At 37.4% G+C, this 19,832-nt stretch overlaps 1 protein-coding gene across 3 annotated transcripts in view; it reads left to right on the top strand.

Annotated features, from left to right (window-relative positions):
• Positions 1 to 19,832, top strand: part of CLHC1 (clathrin heavy chain linker domain containing 1) — a 41,367-nt gene that overhangs the window by 7,486 nt on the left and 14,049 nt on the right. For all 3 annotated transcript variants that reach the window (XM_037527416.2, XM_037527417.2, XM_054701515.1), the window contains 7 exons: positions 4,299 to 4,432; positions 6,146 to 6,347; positions 6,460 to 6,572; positions 6,919 to 7,003; positions 9,049 to 9,155; positions 16,435 to 16,609; positions 19,030 to 19,232. In XM_037527416.2, the coding sequence (XP_037383313.1) occupies positions 4,299 to 4,432; positions 6,146 to 6,347; positions 6,460 to 6,572; positions 6,919 to 7,003; positions 9,049 to 9,155; positions 16,435 to 16,609; positions 19,030 to 19,232 (1,019 nt within the window). The remainder of the gene's footprint in view (positions 1 to 4,298; positions 4,433 to 6,145; positions 6,348 to 6,459; positions 6,573 to 6,918; positions 7,004 to 9,048; positions 9,156 to 16,434; positions 16,610 to 19,029; positions 19,233 to 19,832) is intronic.

Below are 19,832 nucleotides of genomic sequence, written 5' to 3'. Positions count from 1 at the left end.
ACCAACTTGAAACTACTGTATTTTTTACTTGTTTCAAGTTACTTCTGTTTTAAAATTTTGTAGTGCCTCTTAGGATAATTGGAGGCCCACTGTGGTATAAAATGAAGGATGGTAATAATTGCTTCAGGTAATTTCTTGCCTGGAATATTTGATGCTACAATTTCATGAATACCATCTGAATTGGAGCACTTAATCCTATGATACACAAAGGTATATAACCTACTTGGAAAAAATAAAATGCTCACTCTTGTTTAATAGTCTCATAATTTCAGTGTTCAATTTGGTAAACGATGGGCAAATTAATTACATTTAATTTAATGTCAATTTGGAAAATTTTATATGCACAGTTTGACCTCTATTTTTGGAGGCTTTGCTTTTAGATAATGAGATCTTCCTATTAAGGGAAAATGCTGCTTTAAAATATATTTGTAGGGCCTCCCCTGGTGGCGCAGGCAGTTGAGTGTAGTGCTGTGAAGCTGTCCGCAGCCTCTGCAGTGCCGGTTCGATCCCGGCAGGTCTGTGAGAATCCCACATGGTGCAGTGGACCTCTCCTGTCTCACCTTCTGCTCCCCTCAGCAGTGTATTTCGGTCAGTCTGCCTGTTCTGTTCCCCACTCTGTCTCTGGTGAATCCTCTCACCCTCCCATGCATCTGGCCTGTACCCCGGTTCTTGTATGTATGAATAAATAAATCTTAAAATATATATACATATGTGTATATATATATTTTTAATCTTTCCAGAAGGAACAGGAGGCTAACAAGATATAGTTTATCAGGGCAAAATCCTAACAGAAGACAAAAGATGAGAGGAGCATTGAAGCTTCTTTGGCCCTAAGAGCATTTATTGCAAATAGTAACTATATGCTTCAGCTTTTACTGTGACACAGAAGGAATAAAAGACAGGCCAAGATCTGCCCAAGGGGTGTGGTCTTGGGTAGGAGAGACTGCCCAAGAATATATATGAGGAGAGGAAAGCCTCCCCTTATAAAACTAGGATGATAAAGGTCTACACAGTGAACCAGAGGTAAAAGCCCCACTCTAGGGTTAGTTGGTAAATTGCCTTCTGCTCAGCGTACTACTGAAGGGTGCAGGGCTCATTTGGGGAATAGTGAAATGTCCTGGAAATAAGTGGTAATGGTTTAACAACTTTGTGAATATTCTAAAATTCACTGAATTGTACAATTGACCATGGCATATTTTAAGGTATATGAACTGTATCAATAAAGCTGTTATAAAACAGATTGGTAGATGGAGTGAGAAAGTCTTTTTTTTTTAAAGATTTATTTATTTATGCAAGAACTGTGGTACAGGCCAGATGGCGGGAGGGTGAGAGGATTCACCAGAGACAGAGCGGGGAACAGAACAGGCAGACTGATGAAATACACTGCTGAGGGGAGCAGCGGGTGCGACAGGAGAGGTCTGCCGCACCTCATGGGACCCTCGCCGTCTGGCTGGGATCGAACCGGCGCTGCAGAGGCTGCCGATAGCCTCACAGCGCTGCGCTAAACCGCCTGCCCCACCAGGGGAGGCCCAAGAAAGTAAAAAATTTATGCATACAAAAGCTGGGGTACAGGCCAGAGATGGGGGGGGCGGGTGAAAGGATTCACCAGAGACTGTGGGAAATAGAACAGGCAGACTGACTGAAATACACTGCTGAGGAAAGCAGCGGGCGAGACAGGAGAGGTCTGCTTCGCCATGTGGGTTGCTCCCCGGCCTGCTGGGGATTGAACTCGTGCTGCAGAGGCTGCAATTGCTTCATAGTGCCGTGCTTAACCCCTGGCGCCGCCAGGGAGGCCCCGAGAAAGTCATTAAGTCTGAAAACAACTAAAAGAGAAGAGACTAGGAGACCGACAATATCTGAATAGAAAATGGCTGAGAATTTTCTAGAAATGATGAAATAGTACCAATTCACTAACGGAAGAAACTCAAAGTAAGCCAAGCATTATAAATAATGTAGTCTCAACTAGATTTATTGTAGTGAAATTGTCAAAGAAAAAGATTAAAAAATAAAGTAGCCTTAGAAAGGAACAGCAGGACTCCCTGGTGGCTCAGTGGGTTAAGTCTCAGTACTATGACGCTCTCAGTAGCTACTGAAGCACAAGTTTGATCCCTGGCCAGGGAGCTAACCCTCATAGCTGAGCAGACCTCTCCTGTCTCTCGCTGCTCCCCTCAGCAGTGTATTTCAGTAGATCTGCCTGTTCTGCTCCCCGCTCGGTCTGTGGTCAATCCTCTCACTCCACCCCCACATCTCTGGCCTACACCCCAGCTCTTGTATACATAAATAAATAAATCATTTTTTTTTTTTAAAGAAAGGAACAACAATTTAGATACCTCCTCAATCTTATTGTAGCATGTATTGGAACTTCATTCCTCTTTATGGCTGAATATACTTTGTTTGTGTATACAATATTTTATTTCCTTGTTCATGGATACTTGGGTTGTTTTCCCCTTTGGCTATTGTGAATAATGCCACTATCAACATTTATGAATGTCTATTTGAATCTCTGCTTTCAATTCTTTCGAAAATCTGTTAACTTTTAACATGCTTTTCCTTTTCAAGCATAAATTTAAATGGATGAAAACCAAAGGATGTTTTATTTCCATAGTCCCTCTTTTCATAAATACTGCATACTGTTACTCTGAGCCATCTGCTGTTACCAAGAACTTACAATCAGAAGCAGGCAGCCAGCTATTTACTGACAAACTGGTTTTCAGTTTGCCAAAAACCCTGTGACATTATGTATCTATTTTAATATTATTTCTTCTCTGAGCCAACATATCAGTGACAATTAGGAAGTAAACTTCAAATAGTGCTTAAAAGAAGTTTCTATATACTTCTTGCTCTTTAAGATCCCATTTCTTTTTTTTAAGATTTATTTATTTATGCATACAAAAACTGGGGTACAGGCCAGAGGTGTGGGGGGTGGAGGATTCACCAGAGACCGGGTGGGGAGCAGAACAGGCAGATGGACTGAAATACACTGCTGAGGGGAGCAGCACGCGAGTCAGGAGAGGTCTGCTATGCCATGTGTGTCACCTCCCTGGCCAGGCATCGAACTTCTACTGCGTGGCTGCAGATAGCTTCTATAGGTTGCATTTTAACCCCTTACACCACCAGAGAGGCCCAAGATCCCATTTTTGAATGAACTTAGTTCTGTCTCAAAGAAGTGCTATAATTCCTGTAGCTCGAGGAGCAAAATTACAGCAGTAAGTTAGATATACCACGTCCTAATCTTTGGAATCTCATTTCTTATTTGAAAATAGGGCCTTTGCATATGTGATTACTTAAAGGATTTTGAGCTGGGGAGATTTTCCTGGGTTATGCAGGTGGACCCTATATACAATCACAGCTGTCCTTATAAGAGAGAGGCAGAAAGAGCTGTGACATAGGCAGAAGTGGGGAAGGCACTGTGACTGACCACAGTAGAGACTAACTGATGCAGCCACAGAAGGCTGAAGCCTCTGACTCTAGAAGAGGCGATGGACAGATTATACCTAGAGCTTCTTGAGGAAGCATAGTCCTGACAAGACTATGATTTGGGTGTTATTTATGTTGGTTTCTGACCTTCAGAACTGTGGTGGGGGAGTACGTTTCTGGTGTGTTATGCCACCAAATTTGTGGCAATTTGTTATAACAGCCACAAGAAACAAAAACAATTACTTGAAAAAATAATTTTTAAAATCTGGCAATTTTCTTTTTTTTTTTTTTTTTTTTTTAAATAGAGGCATGTTTTATTTATTTATTTATTTGTTTGTTTTGTTTTATACATGCACTGGGTACAGTCAGAAGCGCGGGAGGGTGAGAGAATTCACCAGAGCCAGAGAGGAGAGCAGAGCAGGCAGAAGGACCGAGGTACACTGCTGAGGGGAGCAGCGGGCGGCAGGAGAGGTCTGTGCACCATGTGGGACCCTCCTCCGGTGGCCGGGGAGCAGCCGGGAATCGAACCGGCGCCGCAGAGGCCGCGGGCAGCTTCGCAACCCAGCGCTCAACCGCTGCGCCACCGGGGAGGCCCAAAATCTGGCAATTTTCAATTAAGGGAGATAGGTCTGGACATTGGAGATTATTTTATTTAACACATAAACTAAGGGTTACAAGTCATAATCAGTACAGGATTTTGGTGATGCTCTGAAAGAAAGTTGTTCCTCAACTTGTGAAGTTAGTTAACTTTTTCTGAGTATTTTCATAAACTTGAATCATTAGTTCATGATTCAAAATTGTAATTAGCCAAAAATAATGATTTAACCTCTTTAAATCCTATGATTGAATAATTAGTTGACATAAACCTTTCTGTTTTTCAGAATGAGAGTTATTGAAAATAATTCTTCAAAGATTCAAACGCAAATACACAAACTGAAACAACTTAGGGCAGAGTGTGACACGAAAGAAGTAAAATACTGTACTTTCTCCAAAGGTCCTTCAAAACCTATTCCAGGTACTGTTTTTTGACTCTAAAAAATAAAAGAATTCCAGTCTCACTGGATTATATAAATCATAATGCAATGACTCTTGAAATGTGGTTCTTTCATCAACATCAGCATTACTTGGGAATCTGTTTGAAATGCAATTTTTTTGTCCCTGCTGCAGATTTACTGTGTCAGAAACTCTGAGGATGGGCATTGGTGGGTAGGGGTGGGTGTAAGAATTGGAGTAGGGGTAAACCCAGTAGTCAGTTCTCCAGATTATTCTGAAGTACTCTAAAGTTTGGGAAACTGTTGTGTAGCATATGAAAAAACTAGTGTTTTAAGTTCTAGTAAATATTGTTGATTCATGTTAATGTCAGCATTCACTGGTTCCTTGTCTTTAGCGAAGTCACATTTTAAGAAATTGGAGTATATCCTGTGATTTATCCAGGATGTTGAGAGATTGTATAATCAATGGAGAGTGGAATCAAAAATATTCACCCTGGAGAAAAGAAAATCTGAGAATAGATAACTGTATCAAAACCTCCTAAGGCTTTCACTAGTGTTTATCTATTGGCAGGATCAGTAGATGGAAATTTTTGGAAATCAGATTTGATTTCAGAAGAAACTATGTCTTTAATTAATGAGCTCCTCCATAACAGAATTTCAACTGAGTTTAAGTCATCATCCTGTATTTGGTGGAAGCAAGGAATAGATTCACTTTCAAATACAAAAATTATGACTAGCAAACTCCAAATAGAATGCAAATGAATATATATAGAATTACTGGTAAATTGACTAAATACTGAGATGATTCACTGTATTGGAATGATTAAAATCAAGTAGAATTAACCCAGGGGGTTTCTGAAGGAGGAGAACTGAAATATGCCTTTAAAGACAATAACTGGGCCTCCCCGGTGGCGCAGCGGTTGAGTGCTGGGTTGAGAAGCTGCCTGCAGCCTCTGCAGCGCTGGTTCGATCCCCGGCCACAGGGTGAGGGTCCCACATGGCGCACAGATCTCTCCTGCCACCCGCTGCTCTCCTCAGCAGTATGCTTCGTCAGTCTGCCTGCTCTGCTCTCCACTGTGACTCTGGTGAATTCTCTCACCCTCCCACACTTCTCACTGTACCCAGTGCTTATATAAATAAATAAATCTTTAAAAAATAAATAAATAAATAAAGACAATAACTGGACCAAATGAGAAAGAAGAATATTTGAAGTGTGTGTGTGTGTGTGTTATGAATAATGAGAGGACAGTGAGAAAGGATGAGAGAACTGAAGATTTGGCAGGCACTTATAAATTGTGGCTTGGAAATAATAAACAGATTACCCTGGGGTTAGCTATAGTAGATTAATGGAAGATTTGGTTAAAGAGAAATAGTTTGACAGAAATCCTGAATTGTTAGCCAGAGACTTTTGGTGTTAATGAGTAAGAGTGATATTTAGAGGGTTGTGGGGTATAGTGATAAGATCATTAATTTTTTTTTTCTTAAGATGCTGAGGTATGTGTGTTCTTAGAACTATCAGTATGCAATGAGTCTTCATTAATAATATGTTTAAAACTGCTAGCTATTTAAAAATATATGCTAATTCTGTATATGTTCTGTAAGCATTAAGTTCATGCTACCATTTCTGAGTCTTCCATAACATAATGAAAACTATGTGACCATTTTGCAAAGATTTGTTATTAGAGCATGAGGAGTGTCATGGCTTGCTGTGTTTGATTTCTTCCCTTTTCCCATAGGCATGACTCTCCAAGAATCTGTAAATTTAGATGCTCTCACTAAATTCCTGAAACATCTTGAAGATAAATATGCAGAAATTAAACAAGTTAAGTCACAAAAATATATACCAGCTCAGAAGAAGGCTGATTTAGATGAAGAAATGATTGTGGCATTAAAACGGCGAGATTTAACTGAAAATCTGAACAAAGAATTACAGTTTCGGTATGGATGTTGATTATATTTATTTAAAAGTTGAAACTTTTATTTTTGTTTATCAACATTCCACCATTTGACTTTAGGTTCAGTATATTGTTATGGTTTTTTGTCTTTATAGTCATCAAAGACTGCAGATTATTTCATATGCACTTTCTTCATGGGTAAAATCTGGTATGAGCTGCTCATTTCAAGACTTTGTGCAACAAATTCAGAAAACCAAAGATTTACACGGTAGTTTATCATTTTTAACTAACAAGAATAATGGAAGACATGTTTTTGCCCAGGAAACTGAAGAGTAAAACATTTTCTAGACTGTTTAAATCAAAAATGTACTTACTTCTGTGAGGTCTTTCTTACCCTACGGACTTCTTTCTGTAGCAGCTAGCAGATAATTGTTTGAGAGTAGATTTGGTTAACCAAAGAGAGAAAACCTGCAAATAAGAAAGGGAAGGGAAGGGAAGCCAAGCCACTCACTTTAGGAAGAGGCTGGTGTTTTTAGAAACCATGGCATTAATTTGTTGGTATTAAAAATATGTTTCTTATTTTTTATTGATAAATAATCTTAATTATCATCTAGGTGAGAAAGGCATTATTGAGGAACTACTAACAGATGATCCAAACAAGGCAAAAGAAGCTGAAAATTTGCTTTACTACATTGAAAGGCAAATATTTTTAAAACTTTGATTTTTCTTTGTTAAAATTTTAGCGTTTAATGTTCATTTAAATACTTATACAATGCTTATTTAATATTCATTTGTTACAGTTAGCATTTATTTATTTATTTTTAAAGATATATTTATTTATGCGTACAGGAACTGGGGTACAGGCCAATTGTGGGAGGATTCAACAGAGACAGAGTGGAGAGCAGAACATACAGATCTACTGAAATCCACTGCTGAGGGGAGCAGTGGGCAAGACAGGAGAGGTCTGCTGCACCATATGGGTTGCTCCCTGGCCGGTCAGGGATCGAACTTGTGCTGCAGAGGCTGTGGATAGCTTCATAGGTTGCATCTTAACCCCTTGCACCACCAGGAGGCCCCTAAGACTTTATTCTTTAAGAGGTTAATTCATAGGCTATGAGGCCAGTATGTAATAATCATGTGTAATATTCCTAATCTTATATGTTAGACAGTTTTCAGCTTTTGATTTGCTTGTTGATATGGTACAAAGAAAGGGGTAAAAAGGGCCTCCCTGGTGGCGCAGCGGTTGAGCGCTGGGTTGCAAAGCTGCCCGCGGCCTCTGCAGCGCCGGTTCGATCCCCGGCTGCTCCCCGGCCACCGGAGGAGGGTCCCACATGGCGCGCAGACCTCTCCTGCCACCCGCTGTTCCCCTCAGCAGTGTACTTCGGTCCTTCTGCCTGCTTTGCTCCCTGCTTGGCTCTGCTGAATTCTCTCACCCTCCTGCACTTCTGACTGTACCCAGTGCATGTATAAACAAACAAACAAACAAACAAATAAATAAATAAAAACATGCCTCTAAAAAAAAAAAGAAACGGGTAAAAATTTGGGGGGGACGTCAAAGTCTGTTATTTCCCTATACTATATGTTTCTCTATGTCTATCAATTTTAGATATGAGAGAAAAACATTTGCTGAGGTTTAAAATTTCATGTGGGGGCCTCCCTGGTGGTGCATGGGGTTAAGTGTCAGCACTGTGAAGCAATCTGCAGCCACTGCAGCACAAGTTCTATCCCCGACCAGGGAGGTGATCCACATGGCGCAGCAAACCTCTCCTGTCTCACCTCAATGCTCCCCTCAGCAGTGTATTTTAGTCAATCTGCCTGTTCTGCTCCCCACTTTTGTCTCTGGTGAACCCTCTCACCCCTTACCTCTGGCCTACACCCCAACTTATGTATGCATAAATAAATCTTTAAAAAAATTAAATAAAATTTTATGTATATTTGCTTTTTATTACTTGACTGATTTTCGGCTCTAGTTTTCTAAATTTGTTTACAACATTGTGTAAATCCTGTTTGCCAAAGTCTTACTAATTACAAAATGAGGATTGATTTGAATACCTCTTAGCATAGAAAGAAGAGTAGAAGCTTTAGTTATTTTTAACTATTATTTTTCCTTTGTGTGTCAGTCTAATATTTAACTGGGAGTCTGATGGCCTACCAAACAATAAAGGCTTCTGAATATCAAGGACAACTCTTGATTCCAGCTTGGCAACTTTGTGGTCAATATTTCCCCTAGGCTGAACCTTTAAGCAGATTATACTTCTTTCACTGGTACCTCTTTTTATCTGGAGATGTGACAGAAAAAAAATCTGAGTTCATTGTGTATCACTCAAGTCCTTTCCATTTTCTATGGGTTGCTATAAGTATGATAGAAATAGAGCATAGGATCAGATTCAAAATTAGCTGGCAGGTGAGAGTTATAGTCTTTCTTTTTTCCAATTATGTTTATTGAGCTAAATTTGGTTTACATAATTGTACCTGCTTGGGGTTATAGGTTCAAACTTCTACAATTATATGTTTTTCAGAGTTATACTCTGAGTCTACAAAAAACCCAGAATATTTTGGAAAGAAGTGAAATAACATCTTGCAGAGTAAATGAATCTAGTTATAGTTTATTAGAATTGTTTTTCTATATTTGTTTTTGTTTTTCTATATTATTACGCTACAACATTTAGTCTCTTTGACATTTCTAATCACTTTTCTTTTTCATGTATACCATTATGATGCATAATAAAATGCAATGGCTGCAGGTTCAATGAATTACTTCTACTTGGCAAATTTGAAAAGGCAGCTTATTTTGCAGCAAACAGTCCTAAAGGAATTCTTCAAAACATTTGGACAGTGAATAAACTTAAGGGTAAGCATTTCTCTCTGAACCATATATATGTATATGTGTGTGTGTATATATATATATATATATGTATACCATATATATGTATATGTATATATATATGTATACCATATATATATATATATATATATATACACGCACACACCTATACGCACACACCTATATATGAATGAAAAGAGTATTACACTGGGAGATTAAAGAGCTGCACTCCAGTTCTATCACCGGCATTTACTCATTTTCCTCAGCTATAACATTGATAGGGGTTTTATTAGATTTTCAAAATTAAGCTATGAAATATTTCAAGTATACAGAAAAGTGTGAAGAAACATATAGCAGCCATGAACTCACTATCAACATTTAATAAATACTAATATTTTGTCAGATTCACTCTACTTCCTTTTAAAAAACAGTTGTTATTGTAAGTTGACACATATACAACAAATTTTACATATTTAAAGTATATAATAAGGGCCTCCCTGGGGGCGCAGGGGTTAAAGACAGTGCTATCAAGCTATCACCAGTCACTGCTGTCAGCCACTCCAGCACGAGTTCGATCCCCGGCCTGCCAGGGAGCAACCCACATAGTGCAGCAGACCTCTCCTGTCTTACCCACTGCTCCCCTCAGCAGTGTATTTGAGTCGATCTGCCTGTTCTGCTCCCCAGTCTGTCTTTGCTGAATCCTCTAACCCCCACCCCACAACTCTGGCTTACACCCCAGCTCTTATATGCATAAATAAATAGCAAATATTTTCTCTCTTTTCATTTTTTTAAGTTTCTTTCTAGGAGTAGAAGTTTTTAATTTTGTTGATATTCAAATTATGAATTTTCCTGTTTTATGAATTGTGATATTAGTATTATACCTAAGAACTCTATGTTTAATCTGCATAGATTTTTATTATTTTTTTTCTTAAGGATTTTAGTGCTTAAGTATATGTTTTTATCTTTGGTCCAGCTTGAATTAATTGTATTATTGTTCCAGAATAATTTATGAAAAACACTTTCTCCTTTGAATTGCCTTTATACCTTTACTGAAAAAAAGTTGGTCATATATTTATAGGTCTATTATGTTTCATCAATTTATTTATCTTTACATCAACTATAGCTCTATATTAAGTTGAAACCAGATAGTAATAATCTTCCAACTCCGTTCTTTATCAAATTTTGTGTCATATTTCTATGTAATTTTTTAGAATCCATTTATAAGCTTCTATTAAAAGCCCTCTGGGGATTTCATTAAATCTATACATCAGTTTGGAAAGAATAAACATTCGACAATATTGGATCCTCTGTTCTAATCAACACATAAACTTAGTATATCTCTCCTTGTAGTTAGGGCTTTTAAAATTTCTTTCAGCACACTTTTGAGGCTTTCAATGTTTGGGTCTTTTTTTAATTTTGACATTAACTTGTTTAATATTTTACTAATTTTCAGACCTCTTGCAAATACCAGGAACTTTTTCTTTGGATATACTCTGAAATTGATGTAAGTTAAAAATGGTATTAGTGTACTGTTGAATTTCTCTCTACCCTTGAGTTGGTCTCCTCAAAGTATGGATTGCAAGTTTTGGTAAAAAATCAAAATTTGCAATTAATGCTCACATAGGTATAATTATCAGTGAAATGGAAAAACATCAACTTTTTATTAATTTTGTAGACATGTAGATCATATACTGAGAAATTGACCAATACTAGACTGATGTCACTTACTGATGCTTAGATTCACAAATGTTTTTTTTATTTTAAAAAACTAAGCTGTTTTTAAAAGATGAGGTGCTCATAAGGAATAAAGAAAAAGTAAACACAGTGGAGCTTACAAATGTACATATTAATTTTCTTACTAATTGACTCTCAAGTGGAAATTTGTAAGGTCAAATATTTACAACCTTTATTCATAAATATCTCCAAAACACCTTTATGTTCAACAGTTTGAAAGTGTTCTTTTACATTTGTTTGAACACAGTCAACTATTGCCATATACATAGTGCATTCAAATAGGTGTATTTATAGAGATTGCATAACTGAATTGTGTATGAATGGGCCTCTGTCAAATTTTTACATGTACAGTTTTCAGTGTTAGTGGATGAAAGGATTGGCATGGTAAAGAGAAGGAGAGCCAGGCTGTTTCTGATAGACAGGAACTTTATTTGCGCCCTGGGCGTGGTTCCCCCACCCCCCCAGGGTGTCAGAGAAGTCGTGCCCAGTTGGGGGATGATGGGTAAGCTTTTATAGGGTGGGATCTGGCCTTGGCGGGAGGTGGAAAATGGGGAGTAGAAGTTGCTTTTCAGCCAAGTGTTTCTCTCTCAGAACTGGTTGTTTTTTCATCGCTGCTTATCAGGCTGGACTCTAGCCGGTCTTCGTGATACAGGTGGCAGAAGTTTTAAGTTCCCCTTTTCTGCCCCAGCCTTGCCCCAGCCTCGACTTTACAGTGGATAGATAATAACACAGAGCATGATTTTATAGTTTTTATTTAGTGGACTTGAAGTCAAGAAACCATCCCAACAATTGTACACAATTTAATAACTGAATGATAATCAGATCATGTTTTGCTGCAAAGGTCTTCTTTTATTATGAGTGCTGATGATATGGTTTTATTATTTATTAATAAAGTACAGTTGTTTTGCAGCTTTGTTAATATTTTGACAATATTGGATTTCTCCCCTTAGATGTGGTAATTGTAGCTCTCCTACCTGCAAAGTACCCATAGTGCCATGCCATAGTCCATTGCTCTTCCCTCTTAGGATGTCTCCAATCTGTGGTCAGTTTTCAAGGATTAGTTTCATAGTTTGTCTTTGTTTAACCCTTTGGTTTCTCTATATTCCACATAAGTGACAGTATCTGGTATTTGTCTTTTTCCTTCTGGCTTATTTTGTTTAATTCCTTTCAGCTCCATCCATGTTGCTGCAAATGGAATGAATTTATCTTTTTTGATTGCCAAGTAATATTCTATTGTGTATATATAGCACATCTTCTTTATCCAGTCATCTGTTTTTGGAGTTTGGGTGTTAAACTGAAACTTTTCAAAGTCTGAGGTTTAAATTGACATACACAAAAGCAATCAAAACCTTAAGATGTGGTGACAAAGTGGTTTCTGCCAGAGATCATTTATAGTTTCATTAGTATCACAGAAAACCTAAAAGCTTTATTTTAAATCAGTGTTTCAGTTTTTTATGCATCTTTTATCATATTTATTGATAGGTGTTTTCTATATTTTATGCTATTGTAACTTTTATTTCCACTTCTGAAATTGTTGCTAGTAGATAGAAATATAATGTAGTTTTATATGTTCATCTTGTACACTGTGGTCTTCTTAAACTTGTTTATTAGTTTTAGTATTTGTATTATGATTTCTTAGAATTTTTACTTAGATAATCATATCATCTGCTAATGAAGAGTTCTTCTTTTTCAGTATGAATACCTATTTTTTTCTTGTCTTACTACATTGATTAGATGTGCATTACAGTGTTGAATAGAAGTAGTGGAACATATCCTTGCCTTGTTCCTGATCATAGGAATAAAATATTCAGGTTTTCATCATTAATATAATATTAAGTATAGATTTTTCATAGATGCCCTTTATAAAGTTGATGAAATTCTCTTCTTTTGTCATGAGTCATTAACAACAGGGATATGTTCTGAGAAATGTGTTGTTGGGTGATTTTATTGTTGTGCAAATGTCAAAGTATAATTACACAAACCTAGATGGTATGGCCTAGTACATACCTGGGTTATCTGGTATAATCTATTGGGTCTGCTGTTGTATATGTGTTCTGTCATTGAAAGAAACATTGTTAAGTGATGATACTGTATTTACGGTTGGTGAGAATTTTTATAAGGAATAGATGTTAAATTTGTCAAATAACTTTCCCTGCATTGTGGAATTGGTCATATGGTTTTTGCCCTTAACCTATTAATAGAATATATTTCTTCTTAGGGAAAACTCCACAAAATTTAATAATTTTATAATAATTACAGAGTTGTGCAACCATCATTGTAATTTAATTTTAGAACATTTCCTCATTCCAGAAATATACCTATACTTATTAACTCCTCATTCCCTACTCTCTGCTCTGCTCTGCCACCCCCACCCAACAAAAATGCTAGGTAAGTGCTAATCCACTTTCTGTCTGTATAGATACAGTATTTTTTTTTTAGAGATTTATTTATTTATGTACACAAGAATGGGGATACAAGCTAGAGGTGTGGGGGGTGAAAGGATTCACCAGAGACAGACTGGGGAATAGAACAGGCAGATTGACCGAAATACACTGCTGAGGTGAGCAGCAGGCGAGACAGAAGAGGTCTGCTGCTCCATATGGGTCAGCTTCCTGGCGGGGAATTGAACTCATGCTGCAGTGGTTGGCCATAGCTTGATAGTGTTGACATTAACCCTTGTGCCACCGGGGAGGCCCCGTTCACTGCTTCTTATGGCTAAATATTCTGTTGTATTGATATATAACATTTTGTTTATCCATTCATCAGTTTGTGGTCATTTGAGTTGTTTCCACTTTGGCCTAGTATGAGCACTACTACTCTGAATATTTGTGTACAAGCTTTTGTGTGTATATGTTTTTTATTTCTTGGTAAATAGGTAGGAGTATAATTGTTGAGTTATATGGTAACACTTCATTAATACTTTGGGAAACTGCTAAGCAGTGTAACTGCATTATTGTCTATTCCCATCAAGTGAATCTACACTCTGGAAGAAAATACTTGCAAATCATCTTTCTGATGATAAGGGAATTACCTTTTTTTTTTTTTTTTTAAAAGATTTATTTATTTATTTATACAAGCACTGGGTACAGTCAGAAGCGCGGGAGGGTGAGAGAATTCACCAGACCCAGAGCAGGGAGCAGAACAGGCAGAAGGACCGAAGTACACTGCTGAGGGGAGCAGCGGGCGGCAGGAGAGGTCTGCGCGCCATGTGGGACCCTCCTCCGGTGGCCAGGGAGCAGGCGGGGATCCAACCTGCGCTGCAGAGGCTGCGGGCAGCTTCGCAACCCAGCGCTCAACCACTGCGCCACCGGGGAGGCCCAATTACCTTTTTTTTTTTTTTAAATTTATTGATTTTGCATAGAAGAACTTGGGTGTAATTCAGAGGTGCGGGAGGTGAGAGGATTCACTAGAGACAGAATGGTGAGCAGAATAGGCTCCCCACGATGTATAAGGATTCCAATTCCTCTACATCCTAAACAACTCTTGTTAATGTCCATCTTTTTGATTAGTCTTTCTAATCTGTGTTAAGTAATATCTCTTGGATTTACATGTCCCTAATGGCTAACAGTATTGAGCATCTTCTCATATGCCTATTGGCCATTTATCTATCTTCTTTGGAGAAATCTATTCATTACCTATTTAAAATTGTATTATTGTGTTTTTATTTCTGATTTATAAGAGTTCTCTTTATATTTGGGATAAAAGCTGAGGGCCTTACTGGTGGCCAAGGGGTTGAATCTCAAAGCTATCTCCACTGCAGCCTGAGTTCGATCCCCCATCGTGGAGCTAACCCACATATGGTGCAGCAGACATCCCCTATCTTGCTCCCTGTTCCCCTTAGCAGTGTATTTCACTCAATCTGCCTGTTCTGCTCCCCACTCCGTCTCTGGTGAATTCTCTCACCACCCCCCAACCCTGCACCTCTGACCTACACCCCAGTTCTTCTACGCAAAAATCAATAATTTTTTTTAAAAAGATAAGACCCTTATCAGATAGATGATTTGCAAATATTTTCTTCCAGAGTGTGTATTCCCTTTTCACCTATTTGATGGTATTTTTTGAAACAATTTGATGAAGGACTTTGATGAAGTCCAATTTACTTCTTTTCTTTTTTAAGGCTGTGCTTTTGTTACCTTATCTAAAAAATCATTTCCTAAATTAAGATCCTGTGTTTTTATGGTCTACGTGGAGTGAGTTTTTGTGTATAGCATTAGGTAAGCTTTCAAATTCATTCTTTTGCACGTGAATATCTAGTTTTTTCAGTACCATTTGTTGAAGACTTTTCTTTACCATTAAATTGTTTTGGCCCTTCCCCTTTTCAAAAATTAACAGACCGTAAATATTTAAGGCTTATTTCTGCACTCCTGATTCTACTGGCCTAACTGCCCATCCCTTATCAACACCTCCTATCTTGATTATTGTAGCTTTGTAGTAAATTTATAATTTGGAAGGGTACTTTCATCTTTCTTTTTAATAGTATTAGCATGGTGTACCTTTTTCTATACTTTTAATCTATTTGTCTTTTTATTTAAAGTTATTGTACTTAGATTCTACTTTTTAAAGCAATCTAACAATCTTTGCCTTTTAGTTAGAATGTTTAGGTAATTTAAATTTAGTATTATTGACATAGTTGATTTTTATTTTTTATTTTTCTTGTCTCTTCTTTGTTACCTTTTTTCTTTTAGTGCCTCTTTTACATTAATTGGATTTTTAAAAAAGATTTATTTATTTATGCATACAAGAGCTGGGGTACAGGCCAGAGGTGTGGGGGTTGAGAGAATTCACTAGAGACAGAGTGGGGAACAGAATAGGCAGATTGACCGAAGTACACTGCTGAGGGGAGCAGCGGGCGAGTCAGGAGAGTTCTGTTGGGCCATGTGGGTTGCTCCCTGGCCTGCCGGGGATCGAACTCATGCTGCAGAGGCTGCGGATTGCTTCACAGTGCGGTGCTTAACCCCTTGCGCCACCAGGGAGGCTCTAATTGGATTTTTTATGATTTCATTTTCCTTCTTTGTTTATGAGCTATAACTCTTTGTTTTCTTATTTTGGTTGTTGCTTTAGGACTCATAGATTATGTCTTTAACATACCACATTTTACACTCAGTGATATTATACCAATGTACTGTATAAAAATAATATATTTTTAAATACTTCTTTCTGGTCTTCATTCCTTAATATAGATCCATATCTACATCATTTTTCTTCTACTTGAAGGAAATATTTTTTATAGTACAGGTTTGCTGGTCATGTATTATTTCAGCTTTTAAAGTTTCCTCTGGAAACTGAAGGAGGTGATGGTCTATGCTTCTCTCCTGGCTTTTAAATGACTGTCAGCAATTTTTGGCATTCCTTGGCATATAGACACATCAATCCAATCTATGCCTTTGTTTTCATGTGGCATGTGATATTGATTCATTATTCAAAATACAAAGTTTAATCCATAAGCATTAGTTAAAAATTACAAATATGTAACTTTAGATTAAAATGTTGAGAAAATGCAAAGAGATGACAATAAGAAAAAGCAAACTATTACTGAAAATATTTGACTCAAAAACTTTGCTTCTTTCTGTAGCTATTGGAAAAATTAGAGGAAGACCTTTTCCATTGCTCTTATTTTTTGAGGCTATCTTTAGCACAAGTCATGCTTTTAGACGTCCTATTGATGCAGAACTAACCTTGGAAGGAATCAAATGTGGATTGTCTGAAAAACGTTTAGATTTAGTTACCAATTGGGTCACTCAGGAAAGGTAAGCAAAATTAAGCTTTTAACTAATAAAGTTTTTGTTCTCAACTTTTTAATAGTTTTCCTATCAGTACTTTCTTTGAGCATTTGCTTCAGGCCCCATTGCAGTGCATCAGTCAGGATATAATGTAGTGATTGGCAGGGGTAGGGAGGGGGGAGGCTTATTTCCCAGCTCCATCCAGGGTATTTACTACCTCCCTTTCTCCTGGGGCTAGAATTCCTTGTTTCTCTTTCCCCTTCCCCACTATAGGGCCAATTCCTTTCTTTTGGCGCTTGACCCTCCTGCTTGCTTAGAATAATTTTTCTTTTTAATTGGACTTTGGAAAGTGACAAGCCAAGACAGAGCAACCTGTCTTTGATTTTGGCTTTCTTTTAGGCGGAACATCATCATGATGGTGACTCTTTAAAAAGTAAAATAATGGTATTACTAAGAAACAAAAACTAAATATTGGTATTGTCACATTGCTCTGGTAAATCACTACAAATACTAAAACAATTACTAGTTCAGCCTCAGGAATTGTTTTGGCTGTAGCTACCATAACCTATATTTTGGTTTTAAGAGGGGGAAGTCAGGGAATTGCTTTTTAAAGCATTGATTTGTAATCAGAAGCTGCCTTTTGATTTAATTTTTTTAATTTAATTTTTAAATTTTTTATTTTATTTTATACATTTTTTAGATCATTTTTCATTTTTGCACAATGTATGCATTTTCATCTTGGTAATAGTCCCCATACAATTCCCACCTGCCTTGTTTTGATCCTGCTGCCTCCTCCCCCCACCTGTAGTGTGTCTCTGGTTTATACTTGCTTGTTGATTTTGATTTTTACTTTATTACAATTAGGTTTTTTCCTGGTCCCTTTTTTAGGTTTTCTAAATTCCTGCTATGAGTGAGATCATCTGGTATTTTTCTTTTTCTTTTTGGCTTATTTTGCTGAGCATGATCCTTTCTATCTTATGATCCAGCAATTCCACTCCTAGGTATTTACCCAAAGGACACAGAAACATTAATTCAAAAGGGCACCTGCACCCCTATGTTTATAACAGCACTATTTACAATAGTTAAGCTATGGAAACAACCCAAATGCCCAAAAATAGATGACTGAATCAAGAAGATGTACATATATACAATGGAATATTATGCCACAATCAAAAAAGAAACTCATGCAATTTGCAGCAACATGCCTTTTAATTTTAGACCCACCTTTTTGCTGCTACCCCAGTAAAAGAGAGATCTTTATTTATGGATTTTTCAGTAAAGAGACATCTTATAGGGGTTTTAGGATTTCATTTTAACATTACTGGCATTTTGTCATATATACAGACACTAATATTTTGAGATTGCTGTTATTCTGTAGCTATTAAAAAAATGTAACCAAAACGTAATTTCCTTACCACCACCAATTAGAAGTTATATCTTGGGCCTCCCCGGTGGCGCAGCGGTTGAGCGCTGGGTTGCGAAGCTGCCCGCGGCCTCTGCGGCGCCAGTTCGATCCCCGGCTGCTCCCCGGCCACCGGAGGAGGGTCCCACATGGCGCATGGACCTCTCCTGCCGCCCGCTGCTCCCCTCAGCAGTGTACTTCGGTCCTTCTGCCTGTTCTGCTCCCTGCTCTGGCTCTGGTGAATTCTCTCACCCTCCCGCACTTCTGACTGTACCCAGTGCATGTATAAACAAAACAAACAAACAAATAAATAAATAAAACATGCCTCTATAAAAAAAAAAAGAGGATATAGAAGTTATATCTTTAATCATGCCTAAATATTCTTTTAGCTTATGCTAATAATGTCTAGCGAGAGTAATGGTGATAATACTGATGTTTCACTTCTATTGTGTATGAAGATGGTGAATTAAAATATGACAAGTGAAATTTAGTCAGTAGAACCATATCAAGTTGTCTTCTTCAATCTCTCCAAATAGGCAAAGTTATGTTCTTTTTTTCCTGTTTCTTATAAATCTATAACACATTTTAAAAATAACACTGGCATACTTTGTCTGTTTTCCTTATAGTACAAATACTTGCAAGATCTGTCACTTTATTTTGAACTAAAATTTGTTATCACTGTCTTCAACCAGCATGTAATAAGTTACAGGTTTAGAATCTACATGACCTCTGAGACCTTAAGACAGTTTTTGTCTACCTTATAACTTTAAATCCCATTAGAATTTTCAGGAGGGTTTTGACCTTTTTTGTAGGTATTTTAAAAATGTACTTCCCCAAAGGAGTACCGATGATTGATTTTGTCCTAGTTAATGTTAAATCTTAGATAAGTTTAGTTTCTTCTAGATCAATTGATCAATTGGCTATTAACTTGAAATTCTTAAAGATTATAGAAAATCCACTTCTGGTATACTGAGTTTTCATATATTTCATTCTTATCCACTCATCAAGAACTATAATGTGTGCCCTATTGATCTTCTTGCTCTAGGCTGACATTTTCTGAGGAGGCTGGAGATGTGCTTTGTGATTATGGGGAGCGTGATACTTATAACAAGGCTAAGTGCCTGGCTCTAGCTCAAATTATTTATAGTAAATGTGGTTTGCACAAGAAATTTCTTCTTTGCCTGTGTAAACAGGGTCAGGTTCATGCAGCCATGGAATATATGCAACAATTCAAGGACTTAACTTCTGGTAAGTTAAAAACAAAAATTAAAAAAAAACCCTACCTATTTGTATATATTGGAATTATTTAATTGTAAAGTCACCCTTGATAGCCGGCAATATTTTGGGTTTACATTATAAATTGATAAGTAGATTTCTTTTGTAACTTTTACTGAAAATAATTAAGTCAGGGCTGATGAATGACATTCATGTTAGCCATTCAAATAAATATTTCCTTAATACGTAAGCATTTAGTAAACTGGATAGTACTGAAATATATAGTTTTAAAAAAAGATTTATTTATTTATGCATACAAGAACTGGGGTACAGGCCAGAGGTGTGGGGGGGTGAGCAGATTCACCAGCAACAGAGTGGGGAGCAAAACAGGCAGATGTACTGAAATATACTACTGAGGGGAGCAGCAGGCAAGACATGAGAGGTCTGCTGCACCATGTAGGTCATAAACCTGGCCCGGAATCGAACTCATGCTGTAGTGGCTGTGGACAGCCTCATAGTGCTATGACTTAACCCCTTGTGCCACTAGAGAGGCACCTGAAATATATAGTTTTAAAGATAAATTTTACAGATATGCTGGACCATGCTAATTAAAGGGGTTTTTAAAAAATAACA

The sequence above is a fragment of the Talpa occidentalis genome, unplaced genomic scaffold (genome assembly GCF_014898055.3).
Source record: "Talpa occidentalis isolate TD23 unplaced genomic scaffold, MPIMG_talOcc4v2.1 talOcc4.5, whole genome shotgun sequence".
Classification (NCBI taxonomy): domain Eukaryota; kingdom Metazoa; phylum Chordata; class Mammalia; order Eulipotyphla; family Talpidae; genus Talpa; species Talpa occidentalis.
Note: the sequence above shows the minus strand (reverse complement) of the source record. Positions and strands in the feature narration are given on the sequence as shown.